Below are 27,922 nucleotides of genomic sequence, written 5' to 3'. Positions count from 1 at the left end.
CTATCATGTAAAATGTGTTATGGTGGCTTTATCGGACAGTTTTATACCTAAATGAATTGTCGACACGGACTTCCTTGGGAATAGGACTGACTACCTGTTGCATTTATTTAGCTTTTCATATTCTGATCATGTGGAAGTGTTGAGATGAGGACGAAAGTGGATTTGGTTCCGCTTATAAATAATTAGGCTACAGTAGTTTCCTGCTACATGTTTTTTCTTCAATGCGTTTAGTTGATATGGCGACAGTTGACTCAACTCAATGAAACTTCATCGGCGGCGTGTCCCTGTTGAACACGGCAGCCTGAAGACATCGGTGTCACGCACCACGAACTGTCATTGTACAGCCATCCTTAGGTTAGCCTACTTTGAAAGGAGAGAGAAGAAAGAGGAACTTACTTTTTAAAACTTTTTTATTACCTCAACTAAATTATGACTTCGGTTTGGAAAAGATTACAACGCGTTGGCAAGAAAGCTTCAAAATTCCAGTTTGTGGCGTCCTATCAAGAACTTGTGTTGGAATGCACTAAGAAATGGTAGGTTATGTTATTGCTTTAAAAGTAACTAGGCTACTTTTCACAACATCCCATTGATGCACGTCGTCTGAACTGCTCCCATTACGGGCGTTTCTTCTTGTAATATTTCTATTTTAAAAGTAGGTTTCCGCAGCCTAACAACATGGCCACTGTTTATGCTTCATGTCAAATAACTTATTACATTATTTGATCAAAACCATCGGATCAAACCCATAACGGGCCGTAGTCCCTCATTACAAGTGACAAGAGTTAACGTTACACTTTCAGGAAGGAGATGTGGTTAGTTGTTTCCTCAGCCTGGTTGCAACCTTGCTGGTCTCATATACTAGACTAATAAACGTAAAACCGGGACACCTAAATTAGTACCGGGACACCTAATTACGTTTGGTATGGTTACTTAAAACAGAAGGTTACTTAAGGGAAAGCAGGGGTGGATGTGTGTATAACGTGGACGTCCAGCAACCGAAAGATTGCGTGTTTTTATCATCACTGACAATTTTAGCTAATTAGCAACTATACTGAACAAAAATATAAACGCAACATTTAAAGTGTTGGTCCCATGTTTCATGAGCTGAAATAAAAGATCCCAGAATTTTTCCATACACACAAAAATCTTATTTCTCTCAAATTGTGTGCACAAATTTGTTTATATCTCTGTTAGTGAACATTTATCCTTTGCCTGATAATTCAGCCACCTGACAGGTGTGGCATATCAAGAAGCTAATTAAACAGCATGATCATTACACAGGTGCACTTTGTGCTGGGGACAATAAAAAGCCACCCTAAAATGTTTTGTCACACAATTTCACAGATGTCGCAAGTTTTGAGGGAGTGTACAATTGGCATGCTGACTGCAGGAATAGCTGTTGCCCGATAATTTAATGTTAATTTCTCTACCATAAGCCACCTCCAACGTCATTTTAGAGAATTTGGCAATATGTCCAACCGGCCTCACAACCACAGACCATGTGTAACTACACCATCCCAGGACCTCCACATCCGGCTTCTTCACCTGCGAGATTGTCTGAGACCAGCCACCCAGAGAGCTGATGAAATTGAGGAGTATTTCTGTCTGTAATAAAACCCCTTTGTGGGGAAAAACTGATTCTGATTGGCTGGGCCTGGCTCCCCAGTGGGTGTGCCTGGCTCCCAAGTGGGTGGGCCTATGCCCTCCCAGGCTCACCATTGGGGTCCTGGGAGGGCATATGAAATCCATAGATTATAGGGCCTAATGAATTTATTTCAATTTACTGATTTCCTCATATGAACTGTAACTCAGTAAAAATCGTTGAAATGAATGCATGTTGCATTTATATATTCTTTTCAGTATACCTACTACTTTTTAGATACTTTGCAACTGCATGTTAGCTAACCCTACCCCTTACCTTAACCCTACCCCTAACCCCTAGCCTAGCTTGCTGGATCGAATCCCCGAGCTGACAAGGTAAAAATCTGTCGTTCCGCTCTTGAGCAAGGCAGTTAACCCACTGTTCTCCGGGCGCCGAAGACGTGGATGCCGATTATGGCAGCCCCCCGCACCACTCTGGGTTGGGTTAAATGCGGAAGACACATTTCAGTTGAATGCATTCAGTTGTACAACTGACTAGGTATCCCCCTTTCCCTAACCCTAGCTCAACATTAGCCACCTAGGTAACATTAGCGTTAGCCACCTAGCCAACGTTAGCCACAACAAATTGGAATTCGTATCATATCACACGTTTTGCAAATTCGTAGCATATTGTACGAATCGCAATTCGTCACATATGAGACAAGATGGATGATGGACATCCACAGAGGAATACATAGCATATCATACGAATTGAAGTGTCCCGAATTACAGCCCAGGTTGGTTTCCTCTGATACAGTAATATGAATAACAGAAGCTCATCGAGCCCTTACATTTCCATGTTTACTTTAGTGAACCTACAGTAGGCAATGGGCACAGGCCTACTGTAGATTTTATGCACCCAATAGGCATCAATACTCCTAACCTACTACATCACTGTCAGACCGATTAATGACAGCCATTACTTCAGTCCACTCAACTGGCAGGAGGATCTGGATCATTATGATTATGATGCCCTGACATGACCAGATACTGGGTAGCAGGGCAATTGTTTTCCAGAGGGATATAACATTTAGCTTTCCTTTTTACACTATGATTGGATTTGTTGGTATTTATTCATTTGTGTCATTAATAAGGATACATGTGTTGATGTCATCGGTGTTGCCATGATGTCATCAATCACCCTTTGCCTAGTTTGATGTTAAGTAAAGAGGAGAAGAGCCTCCGTCGATAGCCTACTAATTGATGAAATTAAAACAATAGTGTCTTCACTCTTAGCGGAATACTAAAGTTAGTTGGCACTTTTATTTTTTATTAACTGTGATAACGGGGGATCTTTCAATGCGATCTTTTAAGATCTTTCAGTGTGTGTCTGAGTTGCACCATAGTAGACTATACAACGATGATGTAGTTTGCAATCAGGCCTGCCAATCATGCCACGTTCTTGCTTATCTTTTCATGTTGCAACAGAGCAATAGTATATGCTATTGTGTACTGTAGAGTAAACAAAAAAAATTGAAAGGGAAAGGGGGATACCTAGTCAGTTGTCCAACTGAATGTATTCAACTGAAATGTGTCTTCCGCATTAGTGTGATTAGATCATTATTTCTTAGTAGATGAGATGTAGACTTAAACAAAGACTGTTTGAATCTGATACAATATCCATACATAATCCTTGGAGCCTTGCAACCAATAGTTGAACTGGATATCACTCATAATAACACAAACAGGAAGTGTGATCGAACTGTCCATCTCATGTTTCGTCAGAAGCTGTTCTAACATGAGAACCAACGAGGGCGGAGGTTTTTTGAGAGACAGCCTCGCTATTGATTGTAGCTTTTAGTTAGCAGGTGGGTCAAAGTCTTCAGACTCAACCAAGGATCAGTCTTGCCTCTGGTTGGGTTTATGACAGCTGGAGTATGACACAGCGGGCTGCTTTTTGATGTGAGTCATATTGGTCTCTGGTTATTCAGGACTATGGACATGCCTCCTCCTGTCCTAATGGGTTTGCCTGTCCCAGTCTGCCAGTCTATTTCTGTGCCCTGTGATGCCACTATGCTTTCAAACCAGCCCCCTCCCCACCCAAACATGCCCTTTGGCTCCCATTCGCTATGTTGCTATAACTAGCCTGCAACCCGAGACATAACTGAATTTGCCCCTGCTTTTCTATGTTCTCCTCAACAGGCTCCATTAGCCTAATGGCTCTCTAGTGTTAGGAAGGAGTCTCTTACAGAGGAACTTCAATATGTTTCGAATATACGTTAAATATATTAGGCACGGCCTGCTGTTTGCTTGTATTACAATTTACAAGCAATATAAGTGAGCAATCTGCTCAACTGTATTCCGGATACACATTATAAAGCCATACAAAGAGGAAGGGGATACTTATACCATAAGAAATCATGGACTATACAGAGCCTTTGGAAAGTATTCAGACCCCTTGACTTTTTGCACATTCCACAAGGCACACACCTGTCTATATAAGGTCCCACAGTTGACAGTGCATGTCAGAGCAAAAACCAAGCCATGAGGTCGAAGGAATTGTCCGTAGAGCTCCGAGACAGGATTGTGTCGAGGCACAGATCTGGGGAAGGGTACTGAAAATGTCAGCAGCATTGAAGGTCCCCAAGAACACAGTGGTCTACATCATTCTTAAATGGAAGAAGTTTGGAACCACCAAGACTCTTCCTAGAGCTGGCCACCCGGCCAAACTGAGCAATCGGGGGAGAAGGGCCTTGGTCAGGGAGGTGACAAAGAACCCAATGGTCTCTCTGGCAGAGCTGTATAGTTCCTCTGTGGAGATGGGAGAACCTTCCAGGACAACCATCTCTGCAGTACTCCACAAATCAGGCCTTTATGGTAGAGTGCCCACATGATAGCCTGCTTGGAGTTTGCCAAAAGGCACCTAAAGACTCCCAGACAATGAGAAACAAGATTCTCTGGTCTGATGAAACCATGATTGAACTCTTTGTCCTGAATGCCAAGTGTCACTTTTGGAGGAAACCTGGCACCATCCCTATGGTGAAGCATGGTGGTGGCAGCATCATGTTGTGGGGATGTTTTTCAGCAGCAGGGACTAGAAGACTAGTCAGGATCGAACCAAAGATGAACAGAGCAAATTACAGAGAGATCCTTGATGAAAACCTGCTCCAGAGCGCTCAGGACCTCAGACTGGGGGCGAAGGCTCACCTTCCAACAGGACAACGACCCTATGCACATAGCTAAGACAACGCAGGACTGGCTTCGGGACATCTCTGAATGTTCTTGAGTGGCCCTGCCAGAGCCCGGACTTGAACCCGATCTAACATCTCTGGAGAGACCTGAAAATAGCTGTGGAGCGACTCTCTCCATTCAACCTGACAGAGCTTGAGAGGATCTGCAGAGAAGAATGGGAGGAACTCCCCAAATACAGGTGTGCCAAGCTTGTAGCGTCTTACCCAAGAAGACCCAAGTAATGCCAAAGGTTCTTCAACAAAGTACTGAGTAAAGGGTCTAAGTACTTATGTAAATGTGATATTTCCGTTTTAAATTTTTAATACATTAGCAAACATTTATAAAATCCTGTTTTTGCTTGTCATTATGAGGTATTGTGTGGAGATTAATGAAGGGAAAAGAACAATTGAATCAATTTTAGAATAAGGCTGTAACCTACCAAAATGTGGAAAAAGTCAAGGGGTCTGAATATTTTCCAAAGGCACTGTAGGTTAAAAGTGATTGAGAAATATGGTTCCTTCCTCTTGTGAGGTACCCCACCCTCAAAAGCCCTCAAGAAAACAGTGCCATGAGCCAGGTCACGTGCCTTATTGCAGTTTCCTTCCATTCTTCCTGTGTTGCAGAAGCCAGAGCTTCATCGTCTGTCTAACAAAAACAAGGGACAAAACAATGGTTTGAAAACTTCTCCCAGTCAGGGCGACACTGTTGTAATGTTACATATTGAGGGAGGATAGAATAGAGTGTATGACATATTTCATGTATTCATATTTCAGGAATGCATTATTATGTCATGTAAAAATAATTCCACCATTTTACTTCTGGTAGTTCACCAATAGACATAGAAACCCATATTATGTTTTACAGTAATTCAGTTGGCATGGGTGTGAGATGTAGTCAAAAAGTCTGTGTGATGTTACAAATTAGTCCACATGTGTTAAATGAGGTAGTCACCATGGGATACCAATGGCTTGCTGATACGGGACCGCTGGGATGATGTGTATGAGGCCATGTTTGGCATTCTCCATAGTGATGTATCTGGAAGGCATTTGTAAGGGAAGTCTGGACCAAAGCTACAGTATGTTGTGTAGTATAGAACTGGAGTAGCAAGGATCCCTGGCTTCACACACACACACACACACACACACACACACACACACTGTGTCTCTTCCAGCCCCTGGGCATTGACAGCTGATTGTGATCATGTGACTCTCATAAGATCCCCTTTACTGTCTGCTATCCACCCTCTTCTTCATCTGTTGTGGAATAATAACATTTGTTGGGACTTGATTCCGTTGCATTGTTCTGTTTGTGTAAAACAAACCATACTTTGTAACTTAACCACCAGTAATGACACCTACTGGGGGAGCATTCCCCGTTCTTCTCAGAAAATTGTTCCGTAACAAACAAATAATATAGAACTTGTGTGTTGGTGTTTGTATTTTTGTGAAACACACTGAATGTACAAAATATTAGGAACACCTGCTCTTTCCATGACATAGACTGACCAGGTGAATCCAGGTGAAAGCTGTGATCCCTTATTGATGTCACCTGTTAAATCCACTTCAGTCAGTGTAGAGGAAGGGGAGGAGACCGGTTAAAGAAGATTTTTAAGCCTCGAGGACAATTGAGACATGGATTGTGTATGTGTGCCATTCAGAGAGTGAATGGGCAAGACAAAATATTTAAGTGCCTTTGAACGGGTTATGGTAGTAGGTGCCAGGCGCACCGGTTTGAGTGTGTCAAGAACTGCAACGCTGCTGTTGTTTTTTCATGCTCAACAGTTTCTCCTATGTTGCGAGATGTAAGGAAGTTACACAACAATTTCTTGCATTTCTCACTGTCGCTTGTCTCATGTTTTGATGCATCGTTCTTTTTCTATGATTTCAGGCAACCAGATAAAGTGAGGGTGGTTTGGACCAGAAGAAATAGGCGTATGTGCTCCAAGGTAAAGACTCACCCAGATGTACTTAAAAGATAAACAGCAGATCTCCTATCCCACTTGGATGGCAGGGATGCATTGTCGTAACTTGTATCACATTTTGATGTAGTCTTGTTGTCTTGATTTCTCGCTCTAGCTTCATGGATGGCAGCCGGGCATCAAGAACCCATACAGGGGGATGGTGGTGTGGCCCGTACCTGAAAACGTGGATATCTCTCTCACACTCTTCAGGGTACATTTCACCCCACGGCTATTCATGAGTACACTAGAGCTATTTGTTTCTGTGATAATTCCTTTTTATACATTTCTATTGTAAATTGACAACGTACAAAAATGTGTGGAACATGTGTTATGTTTCCCTGTTATTTTCATTCTCTATGCTTAACCCCTAGGATCCCCATTCCGATGTGTTTGAAGACAAAGACTGGACGTTTGTCATTGAGAGCGTGAGTGTACTTTCTGCCTCAATCGAATTACAGTCGCTCACAACAGCCGGCATTGAAATATGAACGTTCATTAAAGGTCAGCTAACGCTACCACTAAAGCCCACTCATGAATGTATCCCTGCTGCTCTGTCTTGCAGGAGACAAAGGGCCAACGTAAGGTGTTGGCTTCAGTGGACGTGAATATGAAGAAGTTTGCCAGTCCCACTCCCACTCAGCAAGACCTGACATTGAAGCTGAAGCCCCTGTCTGTCAAGGTGGTGGAGGCCACTCTGAAGCTCTCCCTGTCCTGTGTGTTTCTCAGAGAGGGGAAAGCCACGTGAGTCCGTCCCATAACATCCCGCTAACGGTAGATTCAGAATTACCAGCCGTACTACAGAAATAACGTCGGTAACGACTTCATTACGTGTCAAGGTGACAATGCTGTGTTGCTCTCCCGCAGTGACGAGGACATGCAGAGTCTGGCCAGTCTGATGAGCGTCAAACCCACAGACATCGGTAACCTTGACGACTTCAACGAGAGCGATGAGGAGGACGACAGGAGGTCCAGTGCTGGAGCTAGCATTAGCAAAGCGGCCGCAGGTACACTTGAATCATAAACGTCATGAGATCAAAACCGTACCTTCTTTGGCGCTCTGTATTCTTTGGCGCTCTGTCACATGACTCGAATAACGGCATCCTCACTTTTCGATCATCATCTCCTGGCCCTACTTTTTCCTTCTCACACTTTCTTTCTCCACTTTCTCTGCCAGCTCCTCCTGCTCGTCCAGTGCGGCCCCCAGAAAGGAGGCCTTCTCTAAAACATCCCCCTGTCATAGGTACCCTACCTCTCTACCTCCTGTTCTTCGTCTTGTTCTAGCCTTTGGTTTTCACCTCTGTGACTCCCTTCCCGTCATCCCACCATAGTACCTCATGTATGAAGGATTTTCAATCATTTTGAAAGAAAAACCATATCCATCGATTTCCGTACAAGTGACAATTGTAACTTTACAAAATGATGGATCCCCTGCGATGTCATTCTACATTAGTCACCACATTGCCTCGTCAAATGTTCCATTGAATCAGATACTTTCCCCAAAGATATCGGACTGCCAAGAAAAAATAATAGAGAGCAACTTAGAAACGATGTATATGCTATGCAGCAGCTAGCTAGTTCTCTTGGAAATGTCAGTTGTGAAGTTGTATCTGATTTATGACAGTCATTTCATTTTTAACCTGTCATATCATTCCACATCTTTGCTTGTCTTTTTTATTCTTCCTTCCTTCCCCTCTCCATCTTTTTCTATTTATACTCCTCTCCATCTCCATCTACCTCTCCCTCCGTCTCTCCATCCCCCTCTTCATCCCATAGCCTGTGGGAAAGAGAGTGGCAAAGCTGGCACTGTCCCTGTCCTCCATTCAAGGCCCCCCCTGCCTGTTCCCCTGACCCCCTCTCCCCGTCTTCAAACCCGCTCCAGACATGCACGCTCTGTGCCACCCTCCCCTGAGCCCCCCAGGCCACCGGCGCCCCCAGTCCCCTTGGTGCCCTCATCCTCAGTGCCATTAGGGCCCCTAGGACCCCCAGTTCCCTCAGTGCCATTAGAGCCCCTAGGACCGCCAGTTCCCTCAGTGCCATTAGGGCCCCTAGGATCCCCAGTTCCCTCAGTGCCATTAGGGTACCTAGGACCCCCAGTTCCCTCAGTGCCATTAGGGCCCCTAGGACCCCCAGTTCCCTCAGTGCCAGTGTTTACCCGCTATCAACCACCCTCAGTATCATCAGCGCCCTCACTGCCTGCCTTTACCCACTATCAACCTCCGGCACTGCCCAAAATCTTCCGTCCCAGCAGCGGCTCAGGTACCTGCAGCCAGGCAGATGGACTGAATGATGCTGCCTTGACAAGTGCTTAATGAACCTTAACTTGTTTCTCAATCTGCATGATGGAACTCCCTGAATTGCTTATGATTTGCCTTTTAATTCTGTTCAACAAAAGTATCCCCTGGCAAGGGCATGGTGTAGTAATGTCTGGGGTTGGGCTGTCTTATGAGAGTGATTTGAGCAACGTACAAATGACTAGCAGCATCGACCAGTGGCACTTTTGAACCTGCTTGCTTGTGTTGAAGACTTTTTCTGAAGAGAATACCAGTGTTACTGTAAGTTAACAGAAATGTTTTCTGCGTTATTAACAGGAAACTGTGGTTAAGAAAAGTAAAATTAACATCACTGCATGTCATACGGCATGTCTATTTGCAGTATCCCTCTTTCCACCAAGTCCTCGCTCTCACTCATTGGTTTCTGCTATTTTTCTTCCCTATTTTCCTTTTCTTCTTGCTCCTAGCGCCGGTGTCTTTTCTGAGTAGTCTCCCAGGGGCTCTGTGTGGCCCTGCAGTGGATTTGAAGCCCTGGGGTGTTGGTCAAGTGGCCCCCGATCGGCCCCAGTTTAAACCAGCTGAGCCCCTGGCCTCTGGCCTCTCTCAACACCCCTCTCTACCCTCCGACCCACAGAGAGGTACCGGATGCATGGAAGGTCAAAGGCCACCTGCTTATCACATTGGCCATTCTATGTCTTTAAGTTGGACTCGGTTTGAGTGTCTAATGCTCTAGTTTTTCACTATCATCTTTCTGTCCTGTCTTCTCCTTTATGCCTGATGCCCTCTCTCCCTCTATTCCTCTCTTTCTCTACTGCAGCTCGCTCAAATGTCTTCAGTCCTCAGATTGTATCAACTCATCAGCGTCCGTCCTCCCCCTCTATCTTTTCCTCTGCTGCGTCTCCTCAAGACAAAAACACTGTTACCGCCCTGTCTCAGGCAGAGCCATCCCTTCCCAGACCTCAGCTCCCCAACACTCCGCCAAGTATGGAAACACATTCTATCGCTAGCGCTGACCACTTTGTGCTACTTACTTCAGTGGTTATAGCCTGTGTAGATTGCTTCTCTTCAGTTGTATTGTCTTGGAGGGTGAGCCAAAGCTTACTTGCTGCTGTGTCTTTACTCTTAATGGTGGTTGATGAACTAATGATTTACTTTTTCTCTTCCCTCTTCCTCTGTTTTACCCGCAATCATAAATCTTTGTCTCCCCATTCACCCCATCTCTCCCCTTCATCAACTCTCTGCTCTCAGCCTCCATCCGGCAAAGGGAGTGGGGGAGGCCCAGGCCTGTGTCAGGCCCCAGTGGCCCCTCTGTCTCTGGCCTGTCCCCCTCCTATTCCTGTCCCTGTCCTAGGGATTCCATGGCCCCTGTCCCTCTGCTGACTAGCCCAGACCTGGATGCTCTGTGTGACCCTCACTGTCCTCCTCCTTCCATCCCCTTCCCTAAGTCCTCACCTCCCGTCAAATGTCTTTTCTCTCACAACCCTCCCTCTCCTCGCTCTAACAACCACTGTAAACGTGCCCTAGTCGTTGCCCCTCTCTCTGACCCTCTACCCAAGCCTGTCCCTTTGCTTCCTGCGACTGTCCGTGCCTCTGCTTCTGCAGCTCTCACTGCCTCCCAGTCAGGTACTGAACCAACAGGTCTCACAGCATGAATACCATCAGGGCGTAGGGGGGGGGGGGGCGGCAACTAGGTCTATAACATCAGCCTCGTTTCATCAATAAAACCATTCTGGCCGGTTTGTCCCTTGCGGTTCACTGCCTGCTGGCAAAGGACTGAGACAAGCACAGTATTCCACTGCCAATTTTAGCTGTTACTAAATTCATTCCAATGCCTATACACAGTGCTGAAGGCACAGTACCAATTAAGTGGTGTAATTAGCTAAGAATATATCCTGCACAAATATATCCTGTTGTCTGTATGGTCCATGAGCCATTCCCCCAAATCTGGTGAGGATGTCTCACAGGGATTTGTCTCTGGCGTTGTAACGTGTGTGATAGCAGTACACAATTGGGTTATCACTTTTCCCTTCATCTCTCCATCCCATTCATTTTTCCCATAGGGATTGTACCCTTATTACAAACAACGTCAGTATACAAGTTATTGCTCACGTATACCCTTTAATCGTATATCATTTGGAATGCTTCGATTCACAGCTATCCGTCAGACACATTTTTTGGGAATGTTCATGTCAACAGAACTCTGACCTTTGACCTCTAGGGTGCATATCAGAATTACCTGTATAAATTATTTTACATGCAAGTGATTCTGAAAGGTCATGAAATGATAATATAGCCAACTTTGAAAGCACCAGCAATCGGCCATATTGTGCCATTGACATTAGAATGTTGGAAGCTAAGCCACAGAGTGCCATGTAGTGGGGCAGCTATGTTTGTGGATTGTAACATTGGTGATAGAGGCATGAAATTGCACACACAGAGCTAAAACAGGCATTTTATAGCCAAACTGGGGTCTTATTGGATCCATTTTGCATGACCATATCTGTATGAAATATCATTCTAGTCATAGTCGGGGGGGGGGGGGTAATGGGCAGGAGCAGGCCTGCGAGCCGAGGCTAAGAAAATGACATGTTCCTTACTTGCTGTTGTTCCAATTCCCTTTTCACCAAGTTTATAATTGTAAACTAATAGAAAATAGAAGTAGGAAACTATTACGAGCACTTCTCCAGATCACTTGATATCCACCACATGGGGGAGAGAAGAGGGAGCGAGAGAGAGAGACCCGACTCAACTCATACTAAACTGTCTGTCGTACAGCAGAGAGCGTGTCCAACAAACCCACACAACTGAATAGATAAGAGCATATCATCAACGCACCGCTCTCCGTAAAGAAAAGGAAACTGCACAGCGGCAGCTTTAACAGGCCATTGGTAGGGATGAAAGAAAGAGTGATATCCGGGGGAAAGCTCCAATTGCTGCACTGCTATCACACATGTTCCCACTCTAGGGACATAGACCTTCAAAACAAAATCCCTAGGAGACATCGTCACCCCAAGTGAACCCAACCGAACCTCCCTGGCTCATGGACTAGTAGACAGTACGCCACGGCCTGTTGCAGCTGTAATGGAGGAGAGCATTCTGTTACCGCTGCCAGTAACATCTTAGTTCAGACAAGACGTTCCTGTGAATCACGTCATGCACTGCAGAGTGTCAACAATGTCCTACTGCACCCACTAATGCAATGTTTTAACGGAAATAACATTGTTCTATGTTATCCCCATGACATTATGTGTGCCTTTTTTTTTTACAGAGATCCAGAGGGAGTTAAACACTCTCACAGAAGAGGAGTACCACAGTCCTTCTACACTTGGTGAGATATTCTGCCATGTTCTTGCTATATTTACAGAATATATTGATGTACTGTATTGTATTATAGCATAATATGTCGTTTTCCCTATAATAACTAAGAATGCTGTTAAACCTTGTTTGACTGGTCTATGTTTCCCGATCCCTCCAGGGCCGAAACTGTCAGAGCAGCAGAGCCTGTCTGTCTCAAGTGAGACCCTTCCCCTGGCCCTGAACAGAGGGGACGAGTCTCTCCGCTCCCCCAGAACTGCTGGCACCATCAGGATCGCCAACCAACAAGCCTCTGCATCCCTGGAGAGAGACCGGGAGAGCCGACCGGAGTCAGAAAAAGCCGTGGGGTTGAAAGATGGCAGGACCATTATAGGGTGAGTTCCTAGTGGGTGGTATACTGTACAGCCACTTCGCAGCTGGGACCTCACGCTTCCATTTTTAAATGCTGTTGTTGAAGTGTGAGACAGTGTTCGAGGTTATATGGTTGTTACGCTTGTACGCGTGTGGTACACTATGAGCATGAGAAGAACATGTCTGGTGTGAGTTTGAGATAAGCATGAGGTTTGTGTGTGCTGACTTTGAAAGCCAGACGTTTTTATGAATCGTTTTTCACAATTGTTTGACAACTGGGGCAGCTTTAGCCTTTTCGTTGCTATTGGTTGCTATAATTTTGAGACGAATCGCAAAATGGTTGCCAATGGCTGCAAGTGTTTAATGGAGTGAAAGAAATCATTGCCAGCCTTTCAGCTTCACAGCAATGTTGCAGAGACGTGCTGTAGGGAGATTTCCTGATTGATGGATCTCTGTTGACTCATAAAGTCCAGAAATAGGCCTATTTATGCCCTCAAACAGGGAGGAGTGGTAAAGAGTGGCATGAGAGTGGAATTTATGTCTGTAGTGTCTTGTTTTCCATTTATACCCAGCTACATAGCATGCTTCCCTACCCATGATTACTCATCCCTTTCCTCTGTCTTGTTACTGCTACTTTCATTTCACCTTCTATAAAACACACAACCCTCCCTAACACTACTGCGTGCTTCCAATCATGACCCTGATGTGTGTGTGACCTGCCTGCTGTGCGCCCAGAAACCTCCCTGCTCTCGACGTCTGAGCTCTGACACCAAGTATCTTTGTTCCTCAGTTCTGGGCAAGATGGCAGCCCAGCAACTGGTATCCCTGGCCCTACGCCCACAGAAGTCTCTGAATCAGCAGAGCTTATTCCAGCGCTCCCTCCTCCATGGCCTTTCTCTAGCCCGGAGACAGAAGCACCAGAGAGCACTACCCCCAAAGAGCCTTCTACCAACGTCCTGGGAGCATTCAGTGGTGATAACCCGCCATTGGCCGAAAAGAAGTCTGGCTTCAAACAGACATCCAATGAGACCAAGGAAGTGCCTTATCAACCTGCCAAGCCAGAGGACTCCTCTCCCTCGACCCTGGACAAAACACCTTTTATTGCAGACAAGCCGCCATTGGCTGAGCCTGAGCTCGACTTTGATGACATAGTCATAGAGACGCCTGATCCATCAGTCACGGCAGGTATCTTGTTTTTGGAGGACAGCGCAGGCGAAGAGGGATCAAAAGCGGACACAATAAAGAGGTCGCCATTCAGCATCTTGAAGACTCAAATGGAACATCTGGATGGAGGGTAAGTGACATTCTGTCAGCAAGCAGACCGTGCTGCTGTTTCTTCTCAAGGCAGCTTCTTAGAGAAGTAATTTTTTCCCGTCCTCATCCTTATGTGATGATTTATCCTCATCCTTACTAGCCTGAACGCTATACTTGGCTATTTTATACAGGCACTCTTTAAGTATTTATTGAATGGCACCTCTTTTCTTCACACACAAATGTGTTTACACACGTACATACACATATGCACACGTACACGCACGTACACAGCCACTTCTGAGAATAATATCTCCATTGACGCTCAAACCCTTGACATCGGTGTCCCTGTCTCTCAGTGTTGAACAGGAAGCTGATGTAAATTCAACGGCAGGGCCATATTCGAAAATTCCAACATCAAAAGAGCACAGGCCAGTTGACACGCAGCTACTTCCAGAGATTGTAAACACCACGTGTGAAGACGCAGCCGAGAAGCACGCCAAAGGCCAAGAGAAGCCCGTGGAGAAGAAGCAGGAGAAACAAAGGCCGACACCTGCTTTTCCCTGTTTATATGACCTCAACAAGTCAGACGAAGACAAGGAAATTATGAAAAACATGGCTGCCCTGGAGGCTGGTCCTCCCAGTATGACATCCACACCAGCTGAGTCATCCAGAATTCATACTCAAGAGCTCCCTCTGGAGAAAAAGCCAAACAAAGCAAAAAGGCCATCATGGGCTGAGGAGATTATGGGCTCCAGAGAGGAGGACAAGAAACAGATAGACAATCAACCCCAGGATGAGAAGGCCTCATTATCACAAGCTGATGAGCACAAATCAGCCCCCCTTGATGTTCAAGCTAACCGGAGTGAAGAGGAGTCCCATAGTTCAGGATGGAATGCAACGAAAGAGGAGGCAGACGTTTTGGAAGCCCACGGAGGGGACACTGGCTGTGTTCAGAAAGAGCGGTAAGTGAGAGCACATCTTGTTAACATTTTCCTCTCTGCGAAATGTCCTTTTAACCTTGTCAACCTTTCTTATTGTCTAAACTCTCTCTTCCTCTGTCCCACTCCATATCCTGTTCCATCTCACCTTCTGCCTCTCTTTCAGTTCTCCTGACCACGTGTCATCAAAAGCAGACACATTTCCCTTGTCAGGCAGTGTCAGTGTAGATAAAACCATAGAAATGGATTTACTATCAAATATCAGTAATTCTATTTCTATAGATAAAACCATGGATGCCACGCCAGGAAGCCTAGAGACACCCAATATGGCTGAACCCCCTCAATATGCAGTTGTTGAACCTATGATCCAATCCAGCTTGACATTAGAGACCATAGCTGAGGATGCAGTGGCGCAGGCAGAGGTTCCCCTCTGGGAGGCCCTGGAGGAGAAAGCTCAGGATCAGAAACCAGAGCAGGACTCTGGAGAGGAGACGATCAAAGAGGAAGTCCTCCGAGAGGAACAGGGGAAAGTAGATGAGAACATGCTAGTGCCGGACGTAGAATCACTGGAGACAGGGTAAGTGTGGAAGGGAGGCACCTCTATACCACTGAGAGTAATCGATGACCTCAGAGTTACCCCAGTTAAAGCTTGTCATAAACGGTGTGAATTATAGTCTGGTGGGTATCCTTGGCAACACTTCAAATGTATGACGATGCCTGGCCGTGTCCTACAGCTCTTTTGAGTGTGTCTGAACTTGTAAATATTCACTGTGTGTAGGCTAATTATACAGTAACACTGATGTAATTCCCATATGTTTGCCCTCTCAGCTCAGACAAAGCTGTTAAGCCAGAAGCTGGCATTAGCAGAGATGAGGGTCACAAGAAAATCACATCAGATGAATCAGAGGTGTTCCAAATGCCACCTACCCCAGAGCCCACAGCCCAGTCTCCTGAATCACTTCTAAAGGAGACAATTGTAGAGGAGGGTAAAGACAGTGAACCATCAACTTCACCGTCTACACCCCCTCTGCACCTCCCCATGAAGGTGTTCAGAAGCTCCACCATGAAGCGCTCATTGCAGATAGACACGCTTGTGTCATTGGAAGCAGCCATTTTTCCAGCTGGAGAGTCCGATTTAAACGAAGAGGACCCATGCGATATGAAGCGTCCTCCCAGCACGGGGGCTGTAGAGGCAGAGAAGCCTCTATGGGCTGCTTTAGAGGAGAAAACTAGAGGAGAAAAGGAGAAAGGGACAGAGGGAGTAGGCATGAGCACATTGGAGGCAACAAAGAGTACCTTGCAAACGGGGTAAGTTACTGGGGGTTAAACTCCTCATGGCATGGCATGAAGTGTCCGTGTGAGGTACATTTACATTTGACATGCATGTTTGTGGTGGTGTTGACATTTCATACGTTTTAATGCTCACCCAAAGTGCCAATAACACTGCGTTTAGGCTATACATTTTCTGGAGGCTAGTCGTATTCCCCTTAGTAGAAATCTCTATGGATTCTGGTCCTTGTGCTGGTGTCAGACTAGTGTCCAATCAAGTGTCTCATTTCATATCTGTCTGTGGCAGCCCATCTGGACAGGGATCTGTAGCAGAGATCCACTTGACTGAGTACCTAGAGGACACTCCCCTCCCATCTCCCTCCAAGGAAAATAGAGAAACAGACATTTACTTTGACTGTGACAGTTCAGTGGAATTGTACACGCCATCAAAGGAGGAGGCCCCCATTCGTCTTCCTAAGAAGAAGAAGAAATTATACCTGGGAAAATGTGCTGTTGTCAACACTGAGAGTGAAGAAGGCGAAAGTGAGTCTGGTTCCTCCGTGGTCGGCCCAGGACAAGCCGACAATGAGCAGCAGCTAGATCCGGTGTGGAGGAAAAGTTCAGTGGACGCATCAGATTTAAGTACAAGAGAGGAGTTGGAAGATGAGCAGGTTTTGGACAGGCTGGAGCAGGTTCCCGTAGCTGTACAGGAGGAGGGTCTTGATGTTGATGTCTTCATGAGAGCATTAGTGGGGGCCCTGTACAGAGGGTAAGTCTGACGGGCGACCGAGGCTTGCTCAGCTTTGACATCTTTGATCAGCATGGCCACAAGTATTTTAGGGACTCTTAAGTGCTCTTGACTCTGAGGCCAGCTTTTGCTTATGAAAACATGGCGTCAATAAGATGCGAAGCTTAAATGGCAACGTTTGTTTCAACCAATTTTAAAGATTTCAAATCTACACTGGGTGTACAAAACATTAGGAACATTAGGAACACCTGCTCTTTTCATGACATAGACTGGCCAGGTGAAAACTATGAACCCTTATTGATGTCACTTGTTAAATCCACTTCAATCAGTGTAGATGACAGGGAGGAGACAGGTTAAAGAACGATTTTTAAGCCTTGAGACAATTGAGACATGGATTGTGAATGTGTTCCATTCAGAGGGTGATTTTAAGTGCCTTTAAACGGGGGAACAGGGTATGGTAGTAGGTGCCAGGCATACCGGTTTGAGCGTTTCCAGCTGCTGCTGAGCGTTTCCGCTGCTGGGTTTTTCACACTCAACAGTATCCAGTGTGTATCAAGAATGGTCCACCAACCAAAGGACATCTAGTCAACTTGGAGCATTGGAGTCAACATGAGCCAGCATCCTTGTGGAACCCTTTCGACGCCTTGTAGAGTCCATGCCCCGACAAAATCAGGCTGTTCTGGGGGTAAAAGGGGGTGTAATTCAATATTAGAAAGTTGTTCCTAATGTTTTGTACTCGGTGTATATGTTTAAAGATTTGATGGAAATTTGAATTGTAGAATGTCACCTTGAAATATGTCTTAAAGTCCATTGAAAAAGAACTGCATCTTCCTTGCCCGCTGTACATGTAACCTAAAAACGTTGTTCAAATATCCCCTAAATATTTTTTCAAATATCCCCATTCCCTAGTTATGAGACTGTGACTTCCGTACTTCAGCCATCTGGCCGAATGATGTCTAATGATGATGAGGTAGGAGAACCAGACTCAAGACCACTTTCTCCATCTGAGTTTGAGATCCTACCACCTGAAGCCTTTTCTGATGCATTGGAGGAACTCCCAGTCATGGTCACAGACTCATCACCGGTCCAGTTGACCCACAAGAATGAAACAACTGAAGAGACTGGCAGGCTAAGCTTAGTGGAGACTTTGTGTTTAGCTGCTGTGGAGCAAGAGATGTTCAAGGACCCAATCACCAAAATTGAGCAAGAGGTCAAACCTCTGAAGGAGTCCACCAAACCACATAAAGAGACTACCAAACCACTGAAGGAGAGCACAGAACCACTGAAGGAGAGCACAGAACCACTGAAGGAGAGCACAGAACCACTGAAGAAGAGCACAGAACTACTGAAGAAAAGCACAGAACCACTAAAGGATAGCCCAGAACCACTGAAGGAGAGCACAGAACCACTGAAGGAGAGCACAGAACCACTGAAGGAGAGCACAGAACCACTGAAGGAGAGCACAGAACCACTGAAGAAGAGCACAGAACCACTGAAGAAGAGCACAGAACCACTGAAGGAGAGCACAGAACCACTGAAGGAGACGAACACTGTGAAGGGTAAACCAGAGAAGGATGTACGTCCACCTGTGTTACCACCTGTAGAAAACGAAAAGGATGCAAAAAGCTGTACAGACGATTTCCCACCACTGAGAGAAGCAGAGCTGGATGAAATAGCTTATGAGGAGTGCTTGGAAGACAATGACGACGACGCCACCCCCATCGTTAACTACACTAAAGCCCGTAAAGAGACGATCAAGGGAAAGACCAAGACAGTGTTCATGCCTGACAGCGATTCAGATGAGTTGGAGTTTGAGATGGGGCAGGAGGATATAGGCACAGTGTGGCTAGCAGAGTTGTACATGGATGCAGGGTAAGTGCCTGAGCTCCTGTCGCTCTCTGCACTCCTTTCCTGCATGGCTTAATGAGACAGATTGTATTCATGTAGTAGGAATGGAGCTCTGTCAGGTTGTGGCTGGGTTTTTGTACTCAGGCATCTGGAGTGGTACAGTTGTCTTTGCTTATCTTTTTTCTGATTTCTCGTCAAGTTATTTCACATGAACTTGCGGTTTTCAGATCTTTGTGTACAGTCTACTACCATGCCTGAGGAGAGGGTTTAGTTGTTGGATGTTAGTCCTCTGAATGTGCATTTGCATGTGGAAGTAAAAGTGTTTTTGCAAACAACTTTTAAACTGAACCCAGTGAAATGTTGGACATAGCTGATGAGCTTGCCGTGTTGATGTTTACTGTTGCCACGCCTCGGCTGTTGGACCGTTGCCTTTTGACTGTGGCGTGGTCGAGGATTGTGTGTGGCAGTCTGCATTTTGGGGAAATTGCTATCGTAGCCTTGCCAGATGGCTAATAGTTGATATCTCTGTTTCACAGTCAAGCGGTGTTCTCTTCTTCACTACCTGCTCCGCACGAGGTCCACCGCCCTGATAGTGTGTCCACACAGCAGGCCATATCAGTGGGGTCCCCCCCTGCAGGACCTATTACTGGAACCATTCAACTGGAGCCACTTCCCCGTCGTCGCAGCAAAAAAAAAAAATGCACTCCTCCAGTGCCTCTTCAGGAAGTAGGCCCAGAGAGAGTTAGTCAAGACACGGCACCGGTCGCCAGTTGCCTGGCTCCACCAATCAAAAAGAAAACTGTTCCACCACCCGATAATACGGATAGTGAGGCAATGGCACAAGAGAGCGGCAAATCTAGCTTAATCAAGGAGACTTTTAACACTGATGCTAAAGAGGAAGACATTCCAAAACCACTAATCCTCGCCATGGAAACGACTTCTTCAGATAGCATTCTGGTGACAGCCAGAGAGAAGGGAACCAATGACGAGCCTCATCTAGCAAAGGAGGGTGATGATGAGAAAGATGTCCCAGAGAAAGATGCCGCTGTCAGCTCAGTGGTCCCATGGCCTCTACGGCCCTCTCAACCTGGAACACCTACTACATGTCCCAAGGTCCCTCACGTAATCACTACGGAGCCCCCCAAAGAGGACCTAAGCCTAATTGAGGAGGAAATGTTGCTGCTGGCTAAGATTAGTCAGATGGCAGGAGAAGAGCCATCAGATGTGCCTGTGTTCGTGCCTGTGCCTGCCCCGCGCTTCAGGAAACGCCTGATCCCCTCCTTCCACGAGGACGACCCTTTTCTGAACCCAGAAGATCTCCCAGCCTCCGAGGCCAGTGAGGAACAAGAGACTCCATTACCAGTGATCCCTCAGGAAGCCAGTCTAGACAGGCCTGAGCCAAACCTCCTAGATCTAGATGGAAGGAAAGGGCAGCAGGAAATCATTTGTGAGCCCTCTACCATAGCCGCCTCCTCATCAAATAGTAGCCCATCAGAAACGATTACTGAGGTTAATCCGGTGGTGGCAACCACTGAGGGTATGACATCATCAGACTCTGCTGTGAACTCGACAGTCCAGTCAAAGGAGCCAGCGGAGGTTGAGGAAAGTATCCCGATGACAGAAACGGTGACAGATGGGGTACCTGTTGACACAGGGTTTAAAGTAGACAACGGTGCGCTCTCTACAGTTCACTGTGTCCCTGCCCAAGAGGAGAGCTTGTTATTGACTGAAACCGGGGCAACAGTCCTCAATGGGAAGGTGCCTGAATCAGGGGTCGAGGAGGATGGTGGTCTTGAGATAGAACAGGATGCTACTCTGTGCACTGTAGATACATCAGTGGATGGGGTGGATGAACAGTAAGTTGGCAGGACATTGTCTAGCTTTGGCGATGCCTGGTTTGACGTTAATCAGCTCATGTCATCTGGCTCTTGTAACACCTTGCCCAGTTTAATAATATTGACTTGGATCAGTGCACAACTGTTTTTGTTTGTCTGCAGGACAGTATAGTAACTGAAACGAGATCAGAAGTTATACATAGCAGCTACCTTTACTTGGCTGTCCCATCATCTTATCTCGACCATTTCTGTCCCTTTAGATCTGAGACGGCCGAGGGGGAAAAGACGTCCGGTGACCTGGCTGTCCCAGTGATATGCTCTAAGAACGTGGCCCAGCCATCCGCACCAGACACCACAACCCAGAGGAATGACCAGCCCCCAGCCACCAGCCCAGGCAGTGAAGAGCCACAGTCCAATGGACAGACCTCAGCAGATAAGGGGGTCACCTCTGGTCAAGCGTCAGACACGATTGTACCTCCCCGACGCAGCAAGTTGAAAACCCTGTCCTTTCCTGTGGTCCTTCCGGAAGTTGCCCCGGGGTCCTCCACTACCACGGCGGACAAGGATGAAGCCTTTAGGAAAGATGCGCTAGTCCTCAGCCAGGAGGTGCATTTAATTCTCATATTTCCTTTTATAAGCGGTATCAACAGTTCATTATATTTCAAACACAGCTGAACATTGAATGTGTCAATGAGAATGTCAGTAGCTATAACAGGTCTCTCTCCCTCTGTCCCTCTCAGATGTCAGGTCCAGTGTCCAGTCCCGGGCTGGTCACCTCCAGCAAGTCTTTGCTGGAGTGGTGCCAGGAGGTTACGAAGGGGTATAAGGGAGTGAGGGTCACCAACTTTAACACCTCCTGGCGTAATGGCCTGGCTTTCTGTGCCATCCTACACCACTTCTATCCCGACAAGATGTAAGCTCTTAATCACCAATCAGTTACATTCCCACCGACAATGTTCCATCCTAGTCTGAATGTGGAAAGTCACGCAACTTTATTATGAGTCCGTGCATGTACTTGAACTCAACCCAGACAGCTGAATGTAAGAAAGGTATAATTATTCCACCTTTGTACAGGGATACAGCCGAAGTTCTCACAAAATAGTACCAGGAAGTTCCGTCCGTGTCCTTCTATTAACTACTGGTGGGTTTTTTTCAGAGATTTTGAGGCACTGGAAACCAACGACATCAAGTTAAACAACAAGAAGGTGAAAAAGTCATTTACTGCACATCACTATGTATAATAATACATACACATCATGTCTATAAGGAACACAGAAGTCAGCATTTTTGTCCTGACCCCTCCCTCTCTCTCTCAGGCCTTTGATGGTTTTGCCGCGCTGGGCATCTCCCGTCTAATGGAGCCCTCAGACATGGTACTGCTCTCTGTGCCAGACCGCCTGATCGTCATGACTTACCTGAGTCAGATCCGCACCCACTTTACGGGGCAGGAGCTGAGTGTTCTTCAGATAGAGCACAACAGCAGCCAGTCCAGCTATGCAGTGACTGAGCCCAGTCAGGGTTCTGATGTGGATGCTGCTGCTCGCTTCTGTGCCCGCAAGCTACAGGAAGGTAGCATCTCCCTGGAGGACAGTGCGACAGAACAGGCCTCTAAGCCCAACGGGAGCCTAGTGCCACCCCCTCGGACGAAACGGTTGACAAAGGGGGAGGAGAAGGGGAGCGGAGCTGGGGGTTTGGAAGGGGGAGCGGGTGGGTCACAGACCCCAGTGCCTCCACCCAGGTCACACGCCTCTGCAGCGAAATCCGGATTTGGTCACGTGAGAGATGCCGACCTAGTGAAGAAAAGGCGCTTGCGGCTGAAGAGTGAGTCTATGGATGAAGGGGATGGGCTGGAGCAACAGAGTAGCACATCCAAGAGCACAGAGGTACATGCTGAATACGGTCTTTTCTCCCAAGCCATTTTCCCATATTTTAAAACTCTTTTCTTGCATTTGAACAGAGATTGATGTTCTATTCATTTGTCAATGTTTTGCTATTGACACGAGGCCATGTTTCTCTTTACCTATAATATCTATTGTGTTTGTGTCTCCTGTCCAGTCAGCTGAAGGTGTATCAGACAGAGCGGTGAAGAACGGCTCCTCAGAATCAGGTAGGAGATTTACCAGGAGATTTTTACCTGAACTGAAGGAGCCGATAACAGAAATTGACACAATGCTTAAGTGTGATATGAAAGGCTGCAGTCTCTGATTTCATTGTTCAGTAAATATTCTAACGACCAGTCTAACTGTTTGATATGTATGCAGAGACAATGAGCCCAGTGCCAGTCCAGGAGTCCAGTGTCCCAAGCCAGGAGGAGGATACTCTGGTCAGTTCAAACCTTTACGTCATCTTATTATCCACTTGACTGTTTACATTTGTATTCTCTTTAGGCTTCTCTTTTTACCTTTACTGCTAGGCCTCCGTGGCTCTTAGTCCATGGCTTAACCTGTCTGTCACTACCCCTTTACTGCTAGGCCTCTGTGGCTCTTAGTCCATGGCTTAACCTGTCTGTCACTACCCCTTTACTGCTAGGCCTCTGTGGCTCTTAGTCCATGGCTTAACCTGTCCGTCACTACCCCTTTACTGCTAGGCCTCTGTGGCTCTTAGTCCATGGCTTAACCTGTCCGTCACTACCCCTTTACTGCTAGGCCTCTGTGGCTCTTAGTCCATGGCTTAACCTGTCTGTCACTACCTCTTTACTGCTAGGCCTCTGTGGCTCTTAGTCCATGGCTTAACCTGTCCGTCACTACCTCTTTACTGCTAGGCCTCTGTGGCTCTTAGTCCATGGCTTAACCTGTCTGTCACTACCTCTTTACTGCTAGGCCTCTGTGGCTCTTAGTCCATGGCTTAACCTGTCCGTCACTACCTCTTTACTGCTAGGCCTCTGTGGCTCTTAGTCCATGGCTTAACCTGTCTGTCACTACCTCTTTACTGCTAGGCCTCTGTGGCTCTTAGTCCATGGCTTAACCTGTCCGTCACTGCCCCTTTACTGCTAGGCCTCTGTGGCTCTTAGTCCATGGCTTAACCTGTCCGTCACTACCTTTTTACTGCTAGGCCTCTGTGGCTCTTAGTCCATGGCTTAACCTGTCCGTCACTACCCCTTTACTGCTAGGCCTCTGTGGCTCTTAGTCCATGGCTTAACCTGTCCGTCACTACCTCTTTACTGCTAGGCCTCTGTGGCTCTTAGTTCATGGCTTAACCTGTCCGTCACTACCCCTTTACTGCTAGGCCTCTGTGGCTCTTAGTTCATGGCTTAACCTGTCCGTCACTACCTCTTTACTGCTAGGCCTCTGTGGCTCTTAGTCCATGGCTTAACCTGTCCGTCACTACTCTTAATGTGTATCGTATTTACTTCCTGGTCTTCTTTGCCTTTATTCCTGTTTCTCCCTCTAATCTTCTGACCTTTTCCTGTCTGTCATCTATCTATGTTCATCTGTGTATCTGTCCTTACATGTCCTCCCATCTGTCTGTTGTATGTTTCCGTTTTGGCAATGTGTGTCTCTGTATCTTCATGGCCAGCGTCTGCAGGACACCAGTCAGTATGTGCTGAGTGAGCTGCAAGCCCTGGAGAGTGAACAGAAGCACATCGACAACCGAGCAGGCATCGTGGAGAGGAGACTCAGAAGACTGATGGAATCAGGTGAGAATGACAAAAGGTATCAAAGGGTGCTGAACCTAACGTGAACCGTGTCAGGCATACCGTTATGTGTGCTTATCAACGGATACATTTTCTCAGTATATACAACAACAACAAAAACTGCACCTTTTTATGGTGCCATTTTAACTGTGGACATTGTGCCCTTGCTCCAGGTAGCGACCGGGACGAGGAAGAGAAGCTGATCCAGGAGTGGTTCACTCTGGTCAACAAGAAGAACGCCCTAATAAGGAGACAGGACCACCTGGAGTTGCTGTAAGACACATACCAGACCACTCACACATCTATTATCATTAAGAATACGTAACACGTTTATGTTACTAGTAAATGGTTTTGACCTGACGTTTGCCATCTAACTACATGTGCCATAGTATGCTCTGTTTTGTGTACCCAGCAGAGGGCAGCTAACCGAATGTATTGTATTCACAGGCAGGAGGAGCAGGACTTGGAGAAAAGATTTCAGCTACTGAATAGAGAACTCCGAGCCATGATGGCCAATGAAGGTTAGTCCCGTGCATAAGCAGAACCTTCGTTTACATTGAGCAGAACCTTCGTTTACATTGAACACAACCGGTGAGACGACTGTAGACCTAAAGCAGTCGGGCCGGGCATAATGACCGTGATGTTATCTTCCCTCGTCCTCCCTCTCTTCAGAGTGGCAGAAGACTAAGGCCCAGCAGCATCGGGAGGAGCTCCTGCTGCAGGAACTGGTCTCACTGGTCAACCAGCGGGACGAGCTGGTCAGAGACATGGACGCCAAAGAGCGAGGGTGAGACTAGCCCATCTGTTTGTTACAGCCATTGCGTATACAGTATGAAACACCAAGCATGTGTATAGGACGTCACGCTGCTCGCTTAGCGAGTACCACTCCCTCCCGATGCGGGCCCATACCTGGCGCGAACTCGGGGACCTCTACCTAACAAACACACGTGACCGTCCTCCCTCAAGCGTCTTAGCCGATCGCGCCGCCTCAAAAGCTAGCTAACGAGGCGACGCAAGCGGGACACTTAAGGCCGAGGAGTACGTTTCACACGTCCCCATGTGCTACACGCGCATGTTCCATATGTTTGATATGATGCAGTAGCGTGCCGGTTGTTTATGTATGTGTGTGTGTCCTCAGGGCCGTTGAGGAGGATGAGCGCCTGGAGCGGGGGCTGGAGCTTAGACGCAGGAAGTTCAGCAACAAAGACAAGTGTGTGCTGCAGTGAGAGACGGGACGACAACGACAAATACCAACCCATCCAGGAACTAAACCTCCACAATCCCTGCTTTATACCAAGCTCTCACTCACTCGGCATCCTACACAGTATGAAACAAGCCTAGGAACCTGCCACCCCAGCAACAAATCCAAAGCCCTCTGCACCGATGGGATGATTGTCAAGCAGTGTTTTCTCTCCTTAACTGGGATTTTGGGACTGGTCATTAATGATCAATTACGTCCCCTGGGACGCTGGAGCTGTGTGCCTTCCCCTTTGAAGATACTTGAACCAAATTTCCCCCTGTACTGGGAAGGTCTCTCATCCATTTAAAACTTTTGATTGAAAAAAACGAGGACCTTTACAGTTCAGTCAGTTAATATGCCTTACTCTGTCATTCAGTAGACAGAAAGCCCACTGTAACAGATGTGTGTGTGTGTGTGTATACATTTAGCCCACCGTGAAGATAAGTGGTTCCATAATTAAGTGCCTACTCTCACATCTGTAAACATCTCATTGATCTTATCTGGTCCGACAATATAAGATAATCAACTATATTAGATAGTTTGCACTTTGCCTTAATGCTTTGGTGGAACTGGCTATTAAAAGAACGGTCTGGTGGTTTCGCGCAAAATATTAAAAGGGCTCTGTATACAGGAGGACTGACCGTTCTGTGTTTTACTTTGGACCCAGATGTTTGGACGAAAAACTCAAGTTTGTGAGAGTACCACGTATTGATGTCTTCTGGTGGAGATGTATTTTCAATTTTCAATCCTACTTTTATTTATGGTTTGGACATTTGCATGAGAAATGTTTGGGTTAGGTGTGTGTCATATTGAACATACTATATGAACAGTCAATCAATCTACCCAGAAATGAAAGAAAAAGAGGACAGTGAACAAACGTGAAACCTTAGTTGTAGAGAGAAGCTAGTAGTCCTACTTGGAATACATACAGGACAATAAATACCATCCTGTAAATATTAATATTTATACTCTGTTATAACCTGGCACTGCAGTTCTTTTAATGTTTATTTTTTTTAGCAAAGACCTTTAGTTTCACATTTCTATTATCACTGATGATGATGATGATGATTTTGTTACTAACCACTGGTAGAACTGAAAATGTAATGACGTATTACTTTGTCCCAGCCTCTTTTTAAAAAGGACATTTCGAACACGATATGTTTTGTTTAAACTAGTGAATGATAAATAATACATTTTTGAAGTTTAAAAAGAAAATTGGGAGTTTGTTTGAATAGGTTTCCTCTAATTTGTTGTCATATCTTATGTGGTACTTGTTCACTCTTTTTCATGGAGGGATGTCGTTGTGTTCTGTGAATGAGGAGTCATTTCTCAATATCTATATTATCGTGATCGTGCGCTATTATACTGAACAAAATATAAACTCAACATGCAACAATTTCAACGATTTTACTGAGTTACACTTCATATAAGGAAATCAGTCAATTGAAATAAATTCATTTGGCCCTAATCTATGGATTTCACATGACTGGGTAGGGTTGCAGCCATGGGTGGGCCTGGGAGGGCATAGGCCCAACCACTTGGGAGCCAGGCACACCTACTGGGGAGCCAGGCCCAGCCAATCAGAATGAGTTTTTCCCCACAAAAGGGCTTTATTACAGACAGAAATACATCAGCTGTCTGGGTAGCTGGTCTCAGACAATCCCGCAGGTAAAGAAGCCGGATGTGGAGGTCCTGGGAGGGCGTGGTTTCACGTGGTCTGCGGTTGTGAGGCTGGTTGGACATATTGTCAAATTCTCTAAAACGATGTTGGAGATGGCTTATGGTCGAGAAATTAACATTGAATTGTCTGGCAACAGATCTGGTGGACATTCCTGCAGTCAGCATGACAATTGCACTCTCCCTCAAAACTTGAAACATTTGTGGCATTGCGTTGTGTGACAAAACTGCACATTTTTAGAGTGGCCTTTTATTGTCCCCAGCACAAGGTGGACCTGTGTAATGATTATGCTGTTTAATCATCTTCTTGATATGCCACACCTGTCAGGTGGATGAATTATCTTGTGAAATGAGAAATTCTCAGTAACAGGGATGTAAACAAATGTGTGCACACAATTGGAGAGAAATCAGCTTTTTGTGCTAATGGAACATTTCTGGGATCTTTTATTTCAACTCATGAAACATGGGAACAACACTTTACATCAGTGGTTCCCAACCAGTAGTACTAGGACCCCTGGGGGTACTTGGCCTAACCATAGGGGGTACTTGAGAAGACTCCTGAGACCATAGGCTTACTGGTAAAATGCACATGAGGAGGTATTTAAGGCGTAATGCAGGCAGAGCAAAATACAGTTGGTGGTACAGTAAACGAAAATGGTTGGGAACCACTGCTTTACATGTTGCGTTTATATTTTTGTTCAGTATATTTATTACATTTGTGCATGACTAATAAATAAGTCTCCTTTGGTAAGAACGTGTCAGTGTACTGTT

General features: G+C 46.1%; 1 protein-coding gene across 1 annotated transcript; it reads left to right on the top strand.

Annotated features, from left to right (window-relative positions):
• The first annotated feature begins 22 nt into the window (after positions 1–22).
• On the top strand, positions 23–26,706 carry LOC120057324 (EH domain-binding protein 1-like protein 1). Its single transcript, XM_039005900.1, has 21 exons — positions 23–533; positions 6,700–6,757; positions 6,888–6,983; positions 7,144–7,197; positions 7,335–7,513; positions 7,637–7,776; positions 12,311–12,370; positions 12,518–12,731; positions 13,499–14,002; positions 14,319–14,924; positions 20,861–21,206; positions 21,341–21,513; positions 21,757–21,805; positions 21,917–22,483; positions 22,656–22,707; positions 22,862–22,923; positions 24,126–24,237; positions 24,408–24,507; positions 24,682–24,755; positions 24,907–25,021; positions 25,373–26,706. Exons 1-21 carry the CDS (start codon positions 430–432, stop codon positions 25,458–25,460), a joined length of 3,753 nt encoding a protein of 1,250 aa, XP_038861828.1. The 5' UTR covers positions 23–429; the 3' UTR covers positions 25,461–26,706.
• Positions 26,707–27,922: the final 1,216 nt, after the last annotated feature.

The sequence above is a fragment of the Salvelinus namaycush genome, chromosome 12 (assembly GCF_016432855.1).
Source record: "Salvelinus namaycush isolate Seneca chromosome 12, SaNama_1.0, whole genome shotgun sequence".
Taxonomy (NCBI): domain Eukaryota; kingdom Metazoa; phylum Chordata; class Actinopteri; order Salmoniformes; family Salmonidae; genus Salvelinus; species Salvelinus namaycush.
This window is presented reverse-complemented; position numbering and strand designations above follow the sequence as displayed.